At 30.8% G+C, this 20,290-nt stretch overlaps 1 protein-coding gene across 9 annotated transcripts; it reads right to left on the minus strand.

The window, feature by feature from the left end:
* Nucleotides 1-6,664: 6,664 nt before the first annotated feature.
* Nucleotides 6,665-9,404, minus strand: LOC146941507 (heat shock 70 kDa protein 16-like). Of its 9 annotated transcripts, none has more exons than XM_085755302.1 (5): nucleotides 9,104-9,404; nucleotides 8,338-8,433; nucleotides 8,098-8,244; nucleotides 7,615-7,815; nucleotides 6,665-7,041 (listed from the first exon to the last, which is right to left on the minus strand). In XM_085755302.1, the coding sequence occupies exons 4-5, from the start codon at nucleotides 7,765-7,767 to the stop codon at nucleotides 6,898-6,900; spliced, it is 297 nt and encodes a 98-aa protein (XP_085611428.1). In that variant the 5' UTR covers nucleotides 7,768-7,815; nucleotides 8,098-8,244; nucleotides 8,338-8,433; nucleotides 9,104-9,404; the 3' UTR covers nucleotides 6,665-6,897. The 9 variants fall into 9 exon arrangements, with proteins under 9 accessions (XP_085611428.1, XP_085611431.1, XP_085611432.1 ...); XM_085755305.1 differs by having other exon boundaries at nucleotides 7,615-7,873; XM_085755306.1 differs by having other exon boundaries at nucleotides 7,615-7,889.
* Between the last annotated feature and the right edge of the window lie 10,886 nt (nucleotides 9,405-20,290).

The raw sequence follows: 20,290 nt of genomic DNA on the forward strand, positions 1-20,290 counted from the left end.
TTATAACGATTGATTATGCGTAAATACTATGTCTTGCTTTGTTAAAAATAAAAAGACTATGGCTCGCTTTTAACAATAGCATTAGCAACCGTTAATGGAAGTGAATTTTCAATTTTTGCGATTCTGAGTGTTAAATGACCCCTCCTAAAAAAGAGTTCAGATATGCTCCATTTAGGTAATGCTCCATTTAGTCCATTTAGGTTTTAGATGAAAGACGTGGCAAAATTAAATTTAAGGGTTAAGATTTATTTAATAAAAATAAAATACAAAGCACCACAGTTAATCACACGGTGAAGGTAAACAAAGCAGCCTTCTGTCTTCTGCTATTACGTATCTTTCTCTCCATCTCCTCTCATCACGGTAAACCTCCACCCACCACCACCAGCACCACCGCCCACAACCACCCATCGCCGTCATCTGTTCTGATCTAATCTAATTCAGATTTGTGTTTGGTTGTTTTTGATTTTGTAGATTTCGATGGAATAGTTTACGACGGCAGCTGCGAGATGATGATGGGAGGAAGAGAGGGCGATGATGGGGAGAGGCGAAACGGTGGCGGCGGCGACGAAGAAGAAGGGAGAGGAGGAGTGGGGATTGTGGGAGCGTGAGAAGGAGAAGAAGAAACTAAATTTTTTTATTAAATAAAATACTTGCCTGTGGACAGTGCTTTGTATTTTATTTTTATTAAATGAATCTCAACCCTTAAATTTAATTTTGCCACATGTCTTTCATCCAAAGCCTAAATGGATTAAATGAAGCATTACCCAAATGGAGCATACTTGAACCCCCTAAAAAAAACTTTGCAGCAGGGATGGTTCTCTACCAAAATTACTCGTTGTTTTCCAGTAACTGAGTAAATACAAAAATATGAAGCCCAATGGGATACGGGGATACGTGAAATTTTAATTTATAGTTTAGGATATGACTAAGATATTAAAGGGTTAATTATGTTTCTAGTCCCTATAAAATAGCGACCTTGTAAGTTTAGTCCCTACTTAATTTTAATAGCATTTTTAGTCCCTATAAAAAAAAATTTTACTTATAATTTTAGTCCCTGCTAAAACAAAGTTTGATTATTTATCCTTAAACTCTTAGATTTTTGAACGATTTTTTTGAGACAAGATTAGAACACTATGAAAGATTCGTTTACTAAAATTTAGAATTTTCTGACATGAAATGAATTAAATATGAATTTTTTAAAACGACAAAAGTTAAAGATAAAAAGTAATAAAATCTGGATGTAGAAATCAAATTTTGCGATAATTTTTTGCGGACGAACTTTTAGTAATGTTCTAAACATGTCTGCAAAAAATTGTTCAAAAATTTAAGAGTTTAAGCATAAATTAAACAAATTTGAATTGAGTAGGGACTAATACTCAGTGCAGAAAAACAAAATTAGGGACTAAAAATGCTATTAAAATTAAGTAAGGACTAAACTTACAAGGTCGCTAATTTATAGGGACTAGAAACATAATTAACCCAACAATATATGCATGTAAAATAGTGAAAAGAAATATGCTTCAATTTTTCTTTATTAATATATAATTCTAAAGATCATAATTTACAAAGATAATTCTTGTGGTTAGTGTGAATTCCTATTTTCATACCTATCATGTCAATAACAGCGTCGTTGAAAGAATTTAATGTTAATTTTGTTTAATATTGGCCAATTGAATGTCTACTATCTTTACTCTTATTACCACGGTCCACACATATCATATATTTTAAGTAGGGTTAATTATGTTTCTAATCCCTATAAAATAGCGACCTTGTAAGTTTAGTCCTTACATAATTTTAATAGCATTTTTAGTTCCTAATTTTGTTTTTTTGCCCTGAGTATTAGTCCCTACTCAATTCAAATTTGTTTAATTTATGCTTAAACTCTTAAATTTTTGAACAATTTTTTGCAGACATGTTTAGAACATTACTAAAAGTTCCTCCGCAAAAAATTATCGCAAAATTTGATTTCTACATCCAGATTTTATTACTTTTTATCTTTAACTTTTGTCGTTTTAAAAAATTCATATTTAATTCATTTCATGTCTGAAAATTCTAAATTTTAGTAAACGAACCTTTCATAGTGTTCTAATCTTGTCTCAAAAAAATCGTTCAAAAATTTAAGAGTTTAAGGATAATTAATCAAACTTTGTTTTAGCAGGGACTAAAATTATAAGTAATTTTTTTTATAGGGACTAAAAATGCTATTAAAATTAAGTAAGGACTAAACTTACAAGGTCGCTATTTTATAGGGACTAGAAACATAATTAACCCTTTTAAGTATGTTTATCAAGGAAAAGATCGACTTATTTACACTAAATTCTTACAATCTTGTCTCACTTTCATTTACCTTTTTTTTTTTTTTTAAAATATGTATCCCTAAAGCATCTATATTTATCTGCAAAGTATTCCCTCCGGTCACTATTATAAGCAAAACTCCACTTTTTAGATACATTCAATATTTAATGTATCTAGTCTATAACAAAGACTAGATACATTAATTATTGAATGTATCTAAAAAGTGGAATTTTGCTTATAATAGTGACCGGATGGATTATATTATAAATATTTGATAAATAATTTAAATAAATTTAAAAACTAATTTTGATACTTTTTTGATGCATATCCACGGAATATTGGTATCTTATACGGTTACGTCTCTATTTTGAAGTATTTAGACTTCAGAGGTACACAAACTCACTATTTTAAGAACAAAACAATCAATTTGATCCCTAAATTGTCGGTATCTTGCCAATGTAGTTCCAAAACCATTTAAATCAACTAAAAAGTCCTTAAACTATATAAAAATACATCAATTTCGTTAACCAAATGACCAAATAAGATTGATAGGAGAATCATTTAAACACCTTTTAGTTGATTTTAATAATTTATGAACTGAATTTGTGAGAAAGTGATAGTTTATAAATTAAATTGACTGTTTTTTCTTATTGGGTCATGTTAACTTAAAGTGCTTAAAATAGAAATTAAAAATAAATTTCATATTAAAAGTATAACTTTTGCAACTTTTAAGATATTGAATGCACAAGTTCCAAGAAAAACCTTCTATATTTAGTTTCTTAACTTATGCCCCAAGGGCACAAGTTAACATTTCCCTTTCTTATTTTAATCACTTACTCCCTCCGGTCTTATTTACAAGAGACAATTAATTTTTTAGATACATTAAGTAATTTATGTATTTGGTTTAGATTCTTGACTAGATACATAAATTATTCAATGTATCTAAAAAATCAATTTTCTCTTGTAAATAGGACCGGAGGGAGTAGTTCATAAGAAACTACATTTATGAAATTCCGTAAAAACTTCAAGTACACAATAATTTTTGGAAAGCGAGAAACAATTCCAATTTTTAAAGAACTATAGCTTCAATGAACTAAATTGTCTCCGTTGGATTTAGAAGACTCGTTTGTGGACTTGTCATATACAATTATTGGGTGTGATTTGTTCTTTAGACACCTAACAATTGCTCTTTAGATGTCGTTGAAGGTATTTTTAGTAGTTTGAGGTGCCTGTGAGTAATTGCCAAATGTATAAAGAGCAAATTCCTTTTTGGGTTTATTGGCGGTTTTCAGTCCATGATCAATATTTTGTAGCAATAGTCCATGAACTCCACATAATGTACCATGAAACTTTTTGTGATATTTTAGTTGGCTCTTTGAATCATAAAATGTAACATTATCATTGATCATAAACAAACTTGGTTTACCGCTTATAGTAAACTGCAACTATGTTAGAATTTATTTTGAATGGGTAAGGTGGTTTGTGAATGATCATGAATCAAACACACAAATTTATTTAAGTTTCAATGTATTCTAGTCCACAAAAATTGTCAATGCATTCTAGACCGTATATCACTATTTATTGTGTTTTATAGGTTCAAATTCTATAACATGGACGTGTAAAATTACGTATTTTGTATTGGGGTTGTAAAGTCTGGATGTGTAAAACATATTTTTCAGAAGTTTTGTTTCTAAAATTTTAAATGCATCAAAATTATAGAATCCAAATGTGTAAAAGGTTGTGAAATCAGTTTGAAAGTCGCCTAAAAATAGTATTTGGGCATGTAATTAGTTATAAGTTTAAAACGACAATATGGGAACAAAAATATATTAACCATCACGATAATTGTTCAAGTTAATTTATACAATTTGCTTGTAACTCAGTACCAGATATGTTAAAATATAACAAAATACTACTATATCTGCCATAGACTTCATCCTCCTCTGCCTTTGGTATTGGAAGACACTACTAGCTTCCCTGAGGGATATCACACACAACATTCCATGTTGGGGTATCCTTCTCTATAGCCCCACTAGCCAGTAAACTAGATGACAAGTTTCTTATATGCTTGCATTGTGAGACCAAGTCTGTTGTCGGACCTTTGCTCTTATTTTAATTGCGTCTTATAATAAAGTGTATCGTTGATGTTGCATCAAATAGGCTTCTAAATCACTTTGAAAAGGTTATTTCTTAGCCAAGTATATGCAAGTGGCAAACATCAAGTGGATGAATGAGAGGACATGACATGCTATACGTGATCTAGACTAAATCGTTAGCATTCGAATTTGATGAACACAATAGTATCTATGAAATTTGGTTGAATATGTATCATTCATCCATGTTGCATCAGTACCCACCAAAATACACGGTAGATAAGAATTTACCTTTAAAGTTTAAATTTTTAATCTAAACGTTACTACAATTTATCTATATATCCATGTTTCTTGTCGGGGAATTCGCAATGTCTTAATCTCACCTCAATATACTTATTTTACTTATTTATAAATATAAATTCTGTTATGTTTTTTTTTAAGCAAAAGAGAAATAAAATAACATAAAAGAAAAAAGGTACAGAGCTGGGGCATCGGGCCTGACCCAGAGCTGGGGGGCATCGGGCATCGGGCCTAATCAATCCTAACAAAAGGAAAATTATCAAGAGGTATAAACTCTACTTTTATAGCTCTTATTCCTAAAGTTGACAGTCCTCAGAGATTAAATGATTTTCGTCCTATAGCATTGGTTGGGTGCTTGTATAAAATATTGTCTAAAGTGTTGGCCAATAGATTGAGATTGATTATTGGTCGGGTTGTATCAAATACTCAGACAACTTTTGTGAAAGAAAGACATATTCTAGACGGCATTTTAATAGCAAATGAGTTGGTTGACGAAGCACAAAAATCAAAAAAGGAGTTGATGCTTTTTAAAGTGGATTTTGAAAAGCATATGATTCGGTGGATTGGGGTTACCTGGATACGGTCATGAATAAAATGGCGTTTCCGGTGTTGTGGAGAAAATGGATCAAAGAGTGTGTGAGTACAGCTACTGCTTCAGTTCTAGTGAATGGAAGTCCCACAGATGAATTTCCATTGCAACGGGGCCTCCGTCAAGGGGATCCCCTTTCTCCTTTTTTATTTTTATTGGCTGCTGAAGGATTGAATGTTTTGATGAACTTCGTGGTGGAAAATAATTTGTATACGGGATACGGGGTTGGCACGTCAAATTCGGAGGTGGTATCTCATTTGCAGTTTGCGGATGATACTCTATTGTTAGGTGAAAAAAGTTGGGCAAATGTGCGAGCTTTACGGGGTGTTTTGACTTTGTTTACAGACATGTCGGGTCTTAAAGTGAATTTTAATAAGAGTTTACTGGTTGGCATCAATATAGGGGAGTCATGGTTGTTTGAGGCGGCTTCATTATTAAACTGTAAAGTGGGTAAAATTCTGTTCTTGTATCTTGGTTTGTCGATTGGAGGGGACCCTCGAAAGTTAGTATTTTGGGAACCTGTGATAAATACCATTAAAACTAGATTGGTGCGGTGGCAAAGTCGCTTCTTATCCTTCAGCGGCCGTTTAATTCTTCTCAAGTCTGTCCTGACATCGCTTCCTGTCTATGCCCTTTCTTTCTTCAAAGCTCCGTCAGATATCATTTCTCTCATTGAATCTATTTTTAATAAATTTTTTTGGGGTGGGAGTGAGGTTAACAGGAAAATTTCCTAGATTGCTTGGAGCTCTATCTGTTTACAAAAGGAGGAAGGAGGTTTGGGTGAGGCAGTTGAGGGAATTCAATATTGCCTTATTAGGCAAGTGGTGTTGGAGGATGTTGGTGGAGAGAGGTGGATTGTGGTATAGGGTGTTGGTGGCGAGATATGGTGAGGAGGCAGAGAGGTTGGAGGTTGGGGGTCGGAGTATTTCACCGTGGTGGAGAGAGATAGCGAAGATTAGGGACGGTGTGGGTGAGACTGATGGGGGCTGGTTTGCAGAGAGGGTATCGAAAGTGATAGGGGATGGGAAAGATACTCTTTTTTGGTTGGATAGGTCACTAGTGCAGAAAACACTTTTTAAATCAGGTGAATATGACTTTTTAAATCGGGTGAACATCCGATTTATAGGTGGCCGATTTAAAAAGTGTATTTGATTTTAAGTCCGTCCCCTTTACCCGATTTAAAATCGTTTAATTTAAATCGGATGAACCCATCTAAAATCTTTTAAGTTAAATCGGTTGATACCATTTAAAAAAGGCTAACCAGAGTCAAAAATCTTTGAATTTAAATCGGTTCACCCCATTTAAATTCTCACTATATTTTAATTTTTTTTTATACACGATTATGGTGCTGAATATAATATGAAATATCATATAATCAATGAAGGTATAAAACAATAATATTAATTTATTAAAACTTAATGTGTGCTTACTAGTACATGTCAAATTACAAAATAATTCTGGACCACAATGTCTCGTCATGTAAACATAAAAAATAAAAAATAAGAGAAATATTGTTCACCTAACAAAATAAGCTATTAACATGACATGGACAAGCTTACTAGAAGAAATCAATTCACTAGCTTTAGAACCTAGAATTTGCAAAGTCTTATCATCGGCCTTCTATTTTTCCTCCTTGCCAATAACCTCACTATGACCCAAAGCATCAACTGAATCATTGTAAAGCCATTCCCCAGTCTCTAGCAGGCTCCTGGATATGCCATCCTTCTCTTGTTCACTTGCGAATTTTCGGTATTCGTTGAAGAGCTATTCATAAAAATGCACAAATTATTAAATACCAGTCCATCAGGAAATATAGAACATACACACATAAAGCCATGTATTAAATAATAGGCATAAAAGACAAAGAAGGATAAAGATTTTAATTTCATTTCATATGCAGATTTGATACAAAGCAGAATAAAACAATATCCCTAGACACCAGTTTCACTATCTTAGTTTAACCTTACATTTATTCATGAATCAGAACAGCCAAGTCCCTGAAAATCAATTCATCATTGAATATACAGAAGCCTTTTCTCATTCTCATTTGATACATTCAACACTTTTACATTACGAAGGCCAAAGTCAAAGCTAGATATGAAATGTGTGACTGCACTAACTTCATTATCTTAGTTTTACCTAACATTTGCTACATCAAGTCACTGAAAACGAAATCATCATTGAATATACATCAGCCTTTTCTCATTCACATTTGAAACATTCAATACTTTCATATTATCATAGCAAAAGTCAAAGCTAGATATGAAATGTGTGACAATAGAAATTATCTAGTCACAAAAACCATGTATGTATCTTATTAAGATATTGAATCTATACCTTATTCCTCACGTTGTAGATGTAAGACTCCAAAGAGTTCCTCTTGTCTTTTGTTAACTCCATTGTTATATCCTGCTGCATTAATTGGCGTTCTTTATCTTGAGCTTCCGTGACTTCAGCCTTGGTCATTCCACCATAGACGTTCTCACTCATTGGTACATGAACCCTTATGTTGGCCTTATCTTTTCTTGTACCATCAGACTGTAAAAAGGCATGATAGTAACACTTTATTTACTCAAATCACCAACATAAATCATATCTGCAATCAAAACAATCTTCACAAAATAAAAATAAACATATATGATTATCAGATATATTAAAGAGCAGTTGTTATAGCCTGAGAGACTGCATATAATTTAACATCATAAATGATCAGATAAAATTTAGCTATACGGTTTTTCATGTTTGAAGAATGATTTGCAAGAAATCATTAACATTTGAGATATTCCATTTAACAAAGGGGTTCATCAACAACATACTTACAGAACAACGTGGAGATCCACACTTCTCATTGATACTTTGTTCATTATCATTTTGTTCTGTCTCAGAAATGGGTTCAACATCCCTTGCTTCAGAATTGGATTGATACTCACGCGTTGTAACAGAATCTTCCACACGATCTTCGATCAACTGAAGACAAATAAAGGTTCATGTATGTAGCTAGATCTCTAAGAGAACTGATGATGTAACATTGAAGAGATTAAAATTAGGCTTCTTACTTACTATAGATGATTCAATACTGACAATGCCATGCAAATTTAGGTCAATTCTAACTTCAACTCCCGCCTTACTTTCACCGGATCTTTGAAAAGGACCAATCTGAATAGAAGCGGCAAACAAATGTATAAGCATTATGACAATGTATAGGCATGCAGAATACATCAACCTTTTTAATCACTGATATAACCTTATTACTATGTAACCACATTTCTTTCTCTGTAGAACGTCACTATATAAGAATTTTTGAGTGCCAAACAGCCAAATTAAAATGACAAAAAAAAAACTTGGAGGCATCACTACAGGCCTTTCATGAAACACAACAAGAAGCAGGAAAGAAACTGAATAATGGGAAAATATAGAAGGGGATGGGAGCCGAAAATATAAATCAGCAAATCACAGAAATATGCACAAGATGATCGAAATTCTACCAGAGATTTTCATCTCTCTCTAACCAAAAACAGAACCAAACAGAGAAGAAGGAGTTTAGAAGCTCTGGCGCGGTGGCCGGCAGCCCTAGGGTGGCGGCGCCGCCGCCGGAGTTAATTAATTTTTATTTTTATACCTTTTCTTAAAAAATTTTTGTAGATCCTAAACTCCTTTTGCTTCATCCTTTCAAAAAATCCAGACAAAACACACAAAAGATGAACCGATAGTCCTAGATCCACAAAAGGGCTTTACAAACAAAACTTTTCACAAACTCATATTTTATCACACATACAAGCACGAAAACGATGCAGATCGAAGAAAAAGGGAGTGAAACGAATGTTACCTCAGTTAGATCGGAGAGAAACGGCAAAGAACGCACCGGAAAACTTCGATCTGGTTCAGTAGTTGTACAAATCCGTTAACAGCGACGTCGAACTTGCTTTTCACGCTTTGAGTTGAACTCGGTTCTGAATGCTTTGCTTCACTTCTTTCTTCACGAACCTGACTCGGATGCGTTTGTCGTTGTTGTTGAAGGAGCCGGTTCAGTTGTTGAAGGGAAACTTGTTAGGGTTTGAGAGAGAGATGAAGAAAAATTCAGTGTGAAGAGAGAGAGAGAGAGAGAGTCGCGTTGTGAAGCCTGAAGTGAAGTGTGTGGGTTTGGCGTTTTTTGTTTTATTTTTAGTTTTATTTTAGTTTAATTTATTAAAAACATTTTTTTAAGTCAGGTGAGCCTATCTAAAAACTATCTTTTCTAAAACCTTACCGCTGGATGAAGTTTTTAAGTCTGGTGGATAGCATCCTATTTAATATCCCTGAGTTAAAAAGTGATTTTTGTACTAGTGGGTGGTTAGGTGATGTTCCTTTGTGTAGGAGGTTTGCTCGCTTATTTGATCTTACAACAAATAAGTTTAGTACGGTGACGGATATGATTGATCGAGGTTGAGAAGAGGGTGGTGAGGCGTGGGGTTGGAGGAGACATTTGTGGGTGTGGGAGGAGGAGTTAGTAGAAGAGTGTAGGGCTTTATTGGCCAATGTTGTTGTGCAGTCAAATGTTTCTGACAGGTGGCAATGGGAGCTTGGTAAAAATAACGGATACAAAGTTCGAGATGCTTATCATGCGCTGACACATATGACAGGTCTCAATCTAGACGAGACAACGAACCTTGTTTGGCACAAACAGGTTCCTCTGAAAGTTTCCATTGTTGCGTGGCGGTTGCTGAAAGACAGGTTACCAACTAAAATCAACCTTAGAAGGCGTGGTATTGCTCAGGTCACAGACACTATGTGCGTTTCGGGTTACTCAAAGGCTCGCTGCTCATTTTTACAATTATTATGGCTTCTGTGTGTTTGGTTGGTGTGGAATGAACGAAACAACAGATTGTTCAAAAACACTGAAACACCTATAGAGCATCTTTTAGATAAAGTCAAATTTCATTTGTTGTGGTGGCTTAAAGCCAATAAAACCACTTTTGTGTACGGTTCTCAAAGTTGGTGGTCGAACCCTTTACATTGTCTGGGTATCGATTGACTTTTATGTGTAATTAAACATTGTGACAGTTTGTTTTTACCGGGTTGGATCTTTAGTACACCTTGTGCTGAAGAGTGTCCAGCACCGATGTTAATATAATTCCATTATGATTTTTTCAAAAAAAAAAATCCTAACAAAAGGAACTCTCATCACGAGCGCAATCCAGCGAGCCCGCGTACGGACTCGAAACCAAGTTACAAAAAATATGACGAGAGAGTGTTAGTAGGATAAAAGAGGGTTTAATATTGGCGTATGGATCGACCGCCAGCACGGTAACAAGATCCACGATCCAGCAACCCCCACGATCCAGTAGGATAAATTCTGTTATGAATTATTTTAGAAGTTTAAAAATTACATTGCTGAAAAAGAAATTAAACAACATTCAATTGTATTTCACTATGATAAAATATAATAATTTTTCTTTCATAAAATATCATAATATTTTTCCAAAAAAAAATATAAAAAATTACACTATTTTTTTTTTAAAAATTACACTAATATCTAAATTGATGTGATATATGATTGAATGCTAGTGTAATTGTTTCAGTTGTACATTTTTTTTTTCTTCCGGCGAACCAAGAATGCGAAGAACACTAAGAAGAAGCGTGGACATATAATCAAATAAGTACTTGCTTTAAAAAAAAACAATTATGTACTTTGAGTATAACAATTGAGATAATTTGAAAATATATTTTTTTGAATATTTTATATTAATATGAAGTAAGTATTTGAAAATATATTTTTTGATTTATGTTTTTTAGCCGATATTTTAATTGGCATTAAATTATGTAATGGTAAGAAATCTTTTTCGAATTAAAGATTCTAGATTTGAATCCAACCATAGACATGTAGAAGTGTTAAATTTCTTAAGCAAGAGTTGTGTCGTCCTATACCATTTTACTCAACTCGAAAAATTAATCTTTTCAATTACGTGCATATGATATACGATTCAATAAAAACAACAATCTATTAAGCAACCTCTAAAAAGGTGATCTCTTAAACCAAAAAGCTACATCTCTCAAAATAATACCAAAAGGAGTGGATTTTTTTTTCTAAGCTAAAGTTGTGGAAATATTTGATGTCCTGTGATACAATTTTAAATTCATATTACTTATCTTCTATACATTTATTGTATGTGATTTTTTTAAATATAAATTGGATGTAAATTTTTTATCTAAATTTAACATGTATCATAAAAGTACAAGTTAAAGAATAAAAAAAAAAAATACTAACTAATCCCTCCATATTTGACCAAATTTTAAGGTACCCACTCAAACTTTAAATATCATTTTTTTTTTGTTTTGATTACTGAGTAATGGAAGTGGACATTTGGTCCACTATAGTAGACTAAAATGCAGTGAAGCGTGATATGGCATTTGTAAATTGTAATTAATCATATCATGGGATCCTGTCGCCTTCCATATTCTATCCTTTAAGGTCCACTATAGTAGACTAAAATGCACTGAAGCGTGATATGGCATTTGTAAATTGTAATTAATCATATCATGGGATCCTGTCACCTTCCATATTCTATCCTTTAAAAAAGTTTAGGGTTAACTTGTGCTCTGAATATACGAGTTATAAGAAGTTAATAAAGGCAGAAGTTTGTTTTTATTTTTTAATTATGTATCTAATATTGTAGAAGTTTAGACATTTATATTTCTATATTTTGAAGACAAAACCTATTTCTTATTTCTTTTTAGGTCATACTAGCTAATGGATTCCCTAACTAATGTTCGGGACATTAGTTAAGAAAACAAAAGAAGAAAATTTTACATTTAAAATAATGTTTTTTACACTCAATAATTTGATTATACAAGTCCCAATTTTTTTTATTATAGTTGTTTCCCTGATTAACGTCCACATATATTAGTTAGCATTTTCCTATAAATAAAACTTATTTAAAATGTAATTTTATTTTTAAATAAATATTATAAAAAAATACAACATAAAATTAAAAATTAGATAATGAATGTCTATTCAATCAAACTTCGTTACCAACAATGTTCATTGCTCACCATGCATCGATTTTCAACTTTGCAGACAGTCACCACCTTCATTTGTGTCTAACTATGTGGTGCTGAGTGAATGGTGGTGGGAGGTCCTACATTCTTTGCGTCCACACATGACACACGCTTGAGGGGAATATTCTCAAATGTGTCGACTCGTGATTCTTATCAACTCCGAGATCACGACTGAATTAAAATATCTAGCGTTAAATATGTTTTTGATCTCTATAAATATGTCAATTTTTCGTTTTAGTCCCTCTAAAATTTTCATTCAACTTTTAGTCCCTATAAAATTTTCAATCTTCATTTTTGGTCCCTCTTTTAAAGTAAACTCATATGTGGAATTCATATTTTTTAATAAAATTTTCCTGAAAAATTCAAAATATTATAGGAATTACTCCCAAAAAAATTTAGAATTTTTTAACAAAACATGAATTTAATATGAATTTTTTATATTTTTTACGGTTAAAAATTCATATTTAATTTGTGTTTTGTTAAAAAATTATAATTTTTTTTAGAATATTTTACACATTTATGCACAATTTCATTATAAAAATACAAAAATTAAATTAAAAATAGGGACCAAAAGTAGTGATTGAAAATTTTATAGAGACTAAAAGTTGAAGGAAAATTTTAGAGGGACTAAAACGAAAAGTTAACATATTTATAGGGACCAAAACATATTTAACCCAAATATTTATAACTGAGTTAACCATCAAATTGATATTTGTGTTTTTGTAAAAAAAAATTGAGAATGTCAACCAGTGCCCCAAAGGGCAATGGTTAAGCATCCAAAATAAGTAAGTTTTCATGAAAAAGTTGTGTAATTATTACTCTATCAATAATAACATCTTATATTTTCAAGACAAAATTTCTATTTGTAAATTCCTTAACCGGTGCCCCAAGGACAATGGTTAGCAAGACCATTTTTTTTAAGAAGTTTGAGTAACCCACTTAAATTGACACTAGAGAGAATCGAACCTCAGACTTCAAGAGGAGTACACTAGATCCCAAGCAAATACCACTATGCCAACCCAAGTGGCTTTGTGTTTTTGTAAATTAATCTTCAACTCTATTAATATTTTAAATTGTCAAAAGTTTCTCAATTAAATCCTCTTCTTTCTACTTTTGTCATATGACGAAGAATTTAATCGATAAACTTTATTCGACAAAGAAATGTGTTTTGACAAATACATGAATTAGTTTGATTTCCTAAAAAAAATGAAATAGTTTGAAATATTAATACAACATCACTACCAAAAAATATATATACACTGCAAAAAAAGAAATATAACATAGGGCTAATTTAAAAGTGACTTATAAAATAAAAATTAATTTAATGGTTTGATCATTTATAATTATATTTAAAATTTAAATGCTTTAACACGTTAGACGGCCGATAGTGTTTAATTTAATGAATCTTGATAACAACCGTTTCGTGATACTAACTATTTTAAATTAAAAATATATTTTTTTAAATAGTCAAATGCTTAAATTTTTAATACATTAGATATGTGCATTTTCGTAAAAATTCACTCCTTTTCGATTCTTAATATAATATTTTTTTATATATAAAATTGGTATTATTTATAAGAAAGTTATAACTTTTAAAGTGTAGTTATTGTTTAAAAAATTTCTCTATCTCTTATTAAATGTTTGCCTTTTTAATACTTATATTTAATGTTCCATAATTTTCTATAAGGGTATATTCATAAAAAAAGTTCTTTGATAACGAGTGTTCTAACGACACTCTTTAAATATTCCATATCATGAAATCAGGTTTCTTTTAATTTGCACCACTAAAACTTTGGGTCCAACTTGGACCCATTGAATATAAGCCATTGATTTGTTATAAATAATGTCTAACGGTTCAGATTAAGTGCAGGGAACCTGTACTACAAGTGGCTATTTTTTGCATGTCTACTGTACTTATTGTAATATATTGCTGCAGTGAATCAGTCTTTCATGTCCTGTTTTTTTGTCCTGTTGCAAAGGTGGCAGCTGGACAGGTCTTTTTTTATCAGAAACTTAACTTAAATTTACCTCAATTTTTTTTAAAATTTTAAATTACTTAATTTTTGTTATTGTTGAAAAACTTCGTTTTTTTAGTCCACGTCAGCTTAGTTTAGTTGGTAGGGACAATGCATAATATATAGAAGGTCTGGAATTCAAACCTCGGCCACCACAAAAAAAAAATCAAATTTTTTTAATGAAAATTTAACTTTAATTAGTTAATTTTTCAAGCGAAAAACTTATCTTTTTTTTTTGTTGAAAAACTTATATTTTTTTTTATAAAAAGTAATAAGAACTTATATTAAATTAATTTCAATTTTGTTGGAATAATCTATTAGCTTTGCACTGCACTAGCATTAATAAATATCAAATCCACTTTTGATTGTTTTGAAAAGTTTTTTTTTTCATGTTTAAGAAATCGAATAAATAAGTTGTAAGAAAATTTTATTATATACTCCCTCCGTTCCCTTTTAAGTGTCTTTTTAGAAAATTAATACCAAAATAGCGATGTGTATTTTTGCACATTTTCTTCCTATTATACCCTCATTTTAATCCACCAATAAATTCCTATTTTTTTGCGCACGCTTTATCTTTCCAATAAATTTAATATGTTATCCTTATCTCGTAACAAACAATTGTCAGCTATTGTCTTTTTCTCCAACAAATTCCTTTTTTTTTGCACAATCTCTCTCTCATAAGAAACAATTGTCAATTTTTTAAATATTGTACACATTCTTTTTAATTATTTTAAGTTAACATAAAAATTATTCCAACTTCACATTAATCAAAAGTTTAGAAAAAAATAACTTTCTTCTAACTCCTTTAATTAAAGTTAAAGCTTCAAGTATGACTTCAACCAATGCTAGAGTCACACTAGAAATTTCTAACAATTGCTACTCATCTTATTTATAGAATTTTAACTCTTCTCCGGGGTGCCAACCTAGTTGGGATGTCGGTGCTTCCTCTTGATGTATGTCCTCTCTCCTAGCTTATCCAAAAAAAAAAAAACTCTTCTTGGAACCATTGTTTGGAACAAAATTTTGTTTAAATTTGAAGATAACAAGAAACAAACTTTGTTTATCTTTCAAAAAAAAAAAAACAAACTTTGTTTAAAAAAAAACAAACTTTGTTTAAAAAAAAAACTTTAGTTTTCCAAATAGATAGCATTAATTAGTTTTATTGAAAAAGATAAAAGTAATTGACAAAGGGTATAATTGACAAATTGTACCCTTAAAATACCAAAAAGACAATTAAATAGGAACGAAAAATTCACCCTAAAAAGACACTTAAAAAGGAACGGATGGAGTATGATTTCTTAACAAATGCCGCTTAGCATTAACCACACAATAGGACTGAAATTATAGACGATTTTTTTAATAGAAGATGAGTTCAATTTGTAGGTGGAATAATTTTTGCTCAGATTTTACCTAACTATCGATCGAAGTAAATATAGACCACATAAATTTGAACTTTAAACTTTATTGAAATTTAAACTTTCAAATATTGAATAGTTTTTTTTTTAAAAAAAAGTATTCAATAGATTAAAAAAGAAAACGAGCACAAAAATATTTGAAAATGTTATGTCTTTTTGTTGTTAAACTTTAAAGAAAAAATTGTTTTTTTTTCTTGTATTTTTGTTTCGCGTGCGAGTTGTTCTGAGACTACCGCATATATATGACGCCTCGTTTGTAGTTCAGTTATCTTGTGGCTCACCCGATATGCCGATACGTCTTGTGCCGTTGTAAGATTAATAAATTATGCTAATTAAAAAAATGTTGTAATAATTAAAAATTAATAGTTATTGTGTAGTTTTTTTTTGTGGTGGACAGGGTTTGAATCCCGACCTTGCATATATTATACATTATCCCTACCAACTGAGCTAAGCTCACGAGGACTAGTTATTGTGTAGTTGTAAAATGAAATTTAAATAAATGTAATTTTGTTATAAAAAATTATATATATTGAATTTAATAATATTTAATCCTTTAAAAAGAAATAATTTTAATGCCATTGTGTAGTAAAACAGAATAAATAAATAAAAAAGTTAAATAAACGAGATATGTCGTTGCAAATTTGTAAAGGACAAATTAGTAAAAGAGAAAGTAGCAAGTCATATATAGAAAAAGGGGGTACTACTATGTTTTCCTATTCTAGTGTGCATGGTATATCTTATAGGATAAAGACTTGCAATAACAAGTCATTTAAGTGGTCCAAGTTGGACCAAAACTATAAGTGGTGCAAGTTAAATGACCCCTATGAAATCATTCATTTAAAAAGTCAAACATTTCACTTTTCAAAGTATTAATTACATAAATTTTGATAAAAAAAAGTCTCTAATTTGGGTGCTTAAAGAATGTCCTAAGGACAGTCGTTACCATTTCCGATAAAAAAATATAAAAAGTTACAATAACTTTGATTTTGTTTTGTTTTGTTTTTCTTCTTATAATAAGAATCATAAATATATTGGGTTTCAACGCTCTTTGTAATTAAAAAAAGGGAAATGCTAACTGGTGCACCCGGGGCACTGGTTAAGGATATGAAAAAGGAAATTATATAATAGTTAATGAATTGAAATTGTGTAATTAATTTATAATAAAGTCAAAAACAGTTTCCTTTTATGGTAATAATTCCTTTTTATGGTATGCTTAACCAGTGCCCGGGGGCACCGGTTAGCAGGACCCTTAAAAAAAAGGTTCGAAAATATCATTTATGATTCTTAAAGAATATCCCAGAGACACTCGTTAGAATTTCTCTAATTTTATTCTTTACATTTCGGTGTCGCATTAGAGTATAATTTGTTTGATATAATGCACAACATATAGTTTAAATCAATTGAGATGCCATAATGAGTTAAAATGCTCTTTAAATATATGAAATAGTTGTTTTTTTTTAATTCATTAAATAACAACTATTTAATAGCTCTTTAAAAATTTCATTAAATATATTTAAAGATTTTGAAGCAGTGGTTCGATATATGAAATAGATCAAAATTTTGATCAATATCTTTAAATACTCAATATTTAAAGATTTTGATTAAATAGCTATTTAAAGATTATGAAATAGTTCATATAAACTATTTCATATATTTAAAGATTTAATGAAATAGATCAATATTTAAAGATTTTAAAAATCTTCAAAATTTTTAAAGAGCTATTTAATGAAATAGATCAAAATCTTTAAATATATGAAATAGTTCTTATAAACTAAATACTCTTTATTTAATAAACCAGAGAGAATATCGAACCACTGCTTCAATTAAGAATCTCTAGAAACCAAATAGATGAAACACAGAAGGTACAAAGTATGAGGAAAATTGCGATGGGAGCGTCAGGTTTGGATTTGAGCCGGTTGTTTGTCTTTAGTTAAAAGAAATTAGCGAAAGGTTGAAATTCCATACTGTTAATTGAATATTTAATCAGAGAGTTGGGCGTTAGAAACACGAAACTCATTTGTCATCATCGAATCGAATAAAGAAAAGAAACATGCACGCGTCCTTGGTATAGGAATATACATATAGTAATAAAATGAGATCTCAGCAAAACAAATCAAAAACTCACAGTCAAATATGCTTCGCTCCCAAGCAAGAGCATACGTGCAAGACGTTGTCTTTAGTTAATTGGACACACAAACTATTTATATGTTTAATTCGGTTGTTGAAATATACTCTCTCTGGTCACATTTATAAGCAAAAATCAACTTTTTAGATACATTAAATAATTAATGTATCCGGTCACATTTAAGGTCAAATACATGAATTATTCAATGTACCTAAAAATGTGTTTTTTGCTTATAAATGTGACCAGAGGGAGTATAGTTAATCACGTTCACAAAATTATTTTAACAGAGATAACGTTCAGAAATTTTTTATTTTTTTTTGACACAAACGTTCAGAAAATTATTATTAAATGTTTGAACGTCATGTATTGAAATTTTTATATCCCTAAAAAAAAAAATTGCATGTAAGTTCGAACATAAATGATGAACCATAGTTAGTGAATATAATTATTTGAACATCTAGGCAAGGGCTATGCGTCCACTACATGGATCTGTTAAATTTGACTGATCATTTTGTGCAATTTAATAATTTATGATGTTTCTCTAAAATTATTCGATATTCTTTTCAAATGATCTGGTTAGTTTGTGTTTGAGTTATTAAAATGGAAAAGAATTGTCGTATTTTTCAGCAGAAAGAGAATTTAATATCCCGCTTATTTGAGAAAGTTAAACGTTTATCTTTTTTATGGTTGAAGGCGAAAAATAAAAATTTTGATTTTGATCTTCATCATTGGTGACTTAATCCTAGTCCATGCTCGAGTTTTGTCACTTAGCTTGTTGGTTTCTTTGTTGCTTGTTTTCTTTATTTTTAGAGAAATGATATTTTGACAACCACTTTTTGACAACTTTCTCTCTCATACTTACATGATGTTGTTATTCTCTCTCTTCCTTTTTCTCTCTTCATTGTTTTTGATCAATAAGAAGTGAGAAAAACAAGGTTGTCAACAAAGTTGTCATCAAATGGATGTCAAAATATCATTACTCTTATTTTTATCCTGACACTCCTCCTTGTGTTGGATAGAACTCTTTGCTTCGTTAATATATTTAATTTCGGTTTTATCAATAAAATTATTTGAACATCTAAGAATTATGCATCTTTGAACACAAATTATTAGACAGTTAATAGATATCTCTTATTTCTTAAAGTTAATCCGTGACGAAGTATTAACCCTAGATTTAACCTAATTTTTCGCGTGATTTTACTATATTAACCCTAGATTTAATTTATGCAAAATGTCATCTCTTATTTCTTAAAGTTAACCCGTGACGCAATATTAACCCTAGATTTAACCTAATTTTTCGCGTGACTTTACTATATTAGCCCTAGATTTAATTTATGTAAAATGCCATCTCTTATTTCTAAAAGTTAACCCGTGACGCAGTATTAACCCTAGATTTAACCTAATTTTTTCGCGCGACTTTACTATATTAACCCTAGATTATGCAAAATGTCATCTCTAATTTTAACCTAATTTTTCCTTCCACACTTTTGCATTTAATGTTTATCTAAAGTAAAATAAAATTATGTTCCTAATTATAAGCTGTTTTTTTGGAAAGGAATAATCGTTAACTCGTCTCGCTATAATTAACCTAATCTCTTACATATAAATCTTAACCTGTCTCGCTATACTTAACCTATTATGTTATTATGTTACGTTACTTATAAATGTTAATCTATCTCGCTATACTTCATCTAATTTTAAATTAATTTTTCCCCCACACTTTCGCATTTAAAGTTTATCTAAAGTAAAATTATGTTATGGTACAGTACCAACGTCTATACTTCTTAATATTATGAAATACTATATGACAATCATCTAAACTATTTTGCTACCTATTACCGTCAAATATTACCTTCCACCCGTGCGTTAACACGGGTCGCTACCTATTACCGTCAAATATTACCTTCCACCCGTGCGTTAACACGGGTCGCACGGGTCGATGGTCTAGTAATGTATTAATATTTGCCCTCTTGAGTCTTGAGGGGTCACTTGGTTGGAATATCAATTTCAATATTGTGGTATTTTGTACTTTGGTTCAAATCTAGCACCCACCAAAATAAGCAAAAAAAAAAATGCATCAATATTTCAAATATCATGTATTTTATCAAATTATACTAGTCATAGTTTCAAGTTTAACAATTGATATTGATATGTCAAAATGTGTTTAATTACCTTATCGATTAACACCAACTTTCTCATTAGGCAATGTTTGGTGCTTCAAGCCTAAATCTCATTATTCATCCCTCTCTCCTCCATGAAAACAGGAAACCTGGTTCAGTAGAATGTTGTATTTTTCTTCCTTGTAACCAAAAAAAATCAAATAATCAAGTTGACTATTATCTCGTTTGAAAAATGTGGCAGTTAAAGTTCTAGAATGCCAGAAAATAATTGACATTCACATAATGAGAAACCAAAATAAAGTC

This window comes from Medicago sativa, chromosome 3 (assembly GCF_051527215.1).
Source record: "Medicago sativa cultivar Bolivia chromosome 3, Bolivia_mono, whole genome shotgun sequence".
NCBI lineage: Eukaryota > Viridiplantae > Streptophyta > Magnoliopsida > Fabales > Fabaceae > Medicago > Medicago sativa.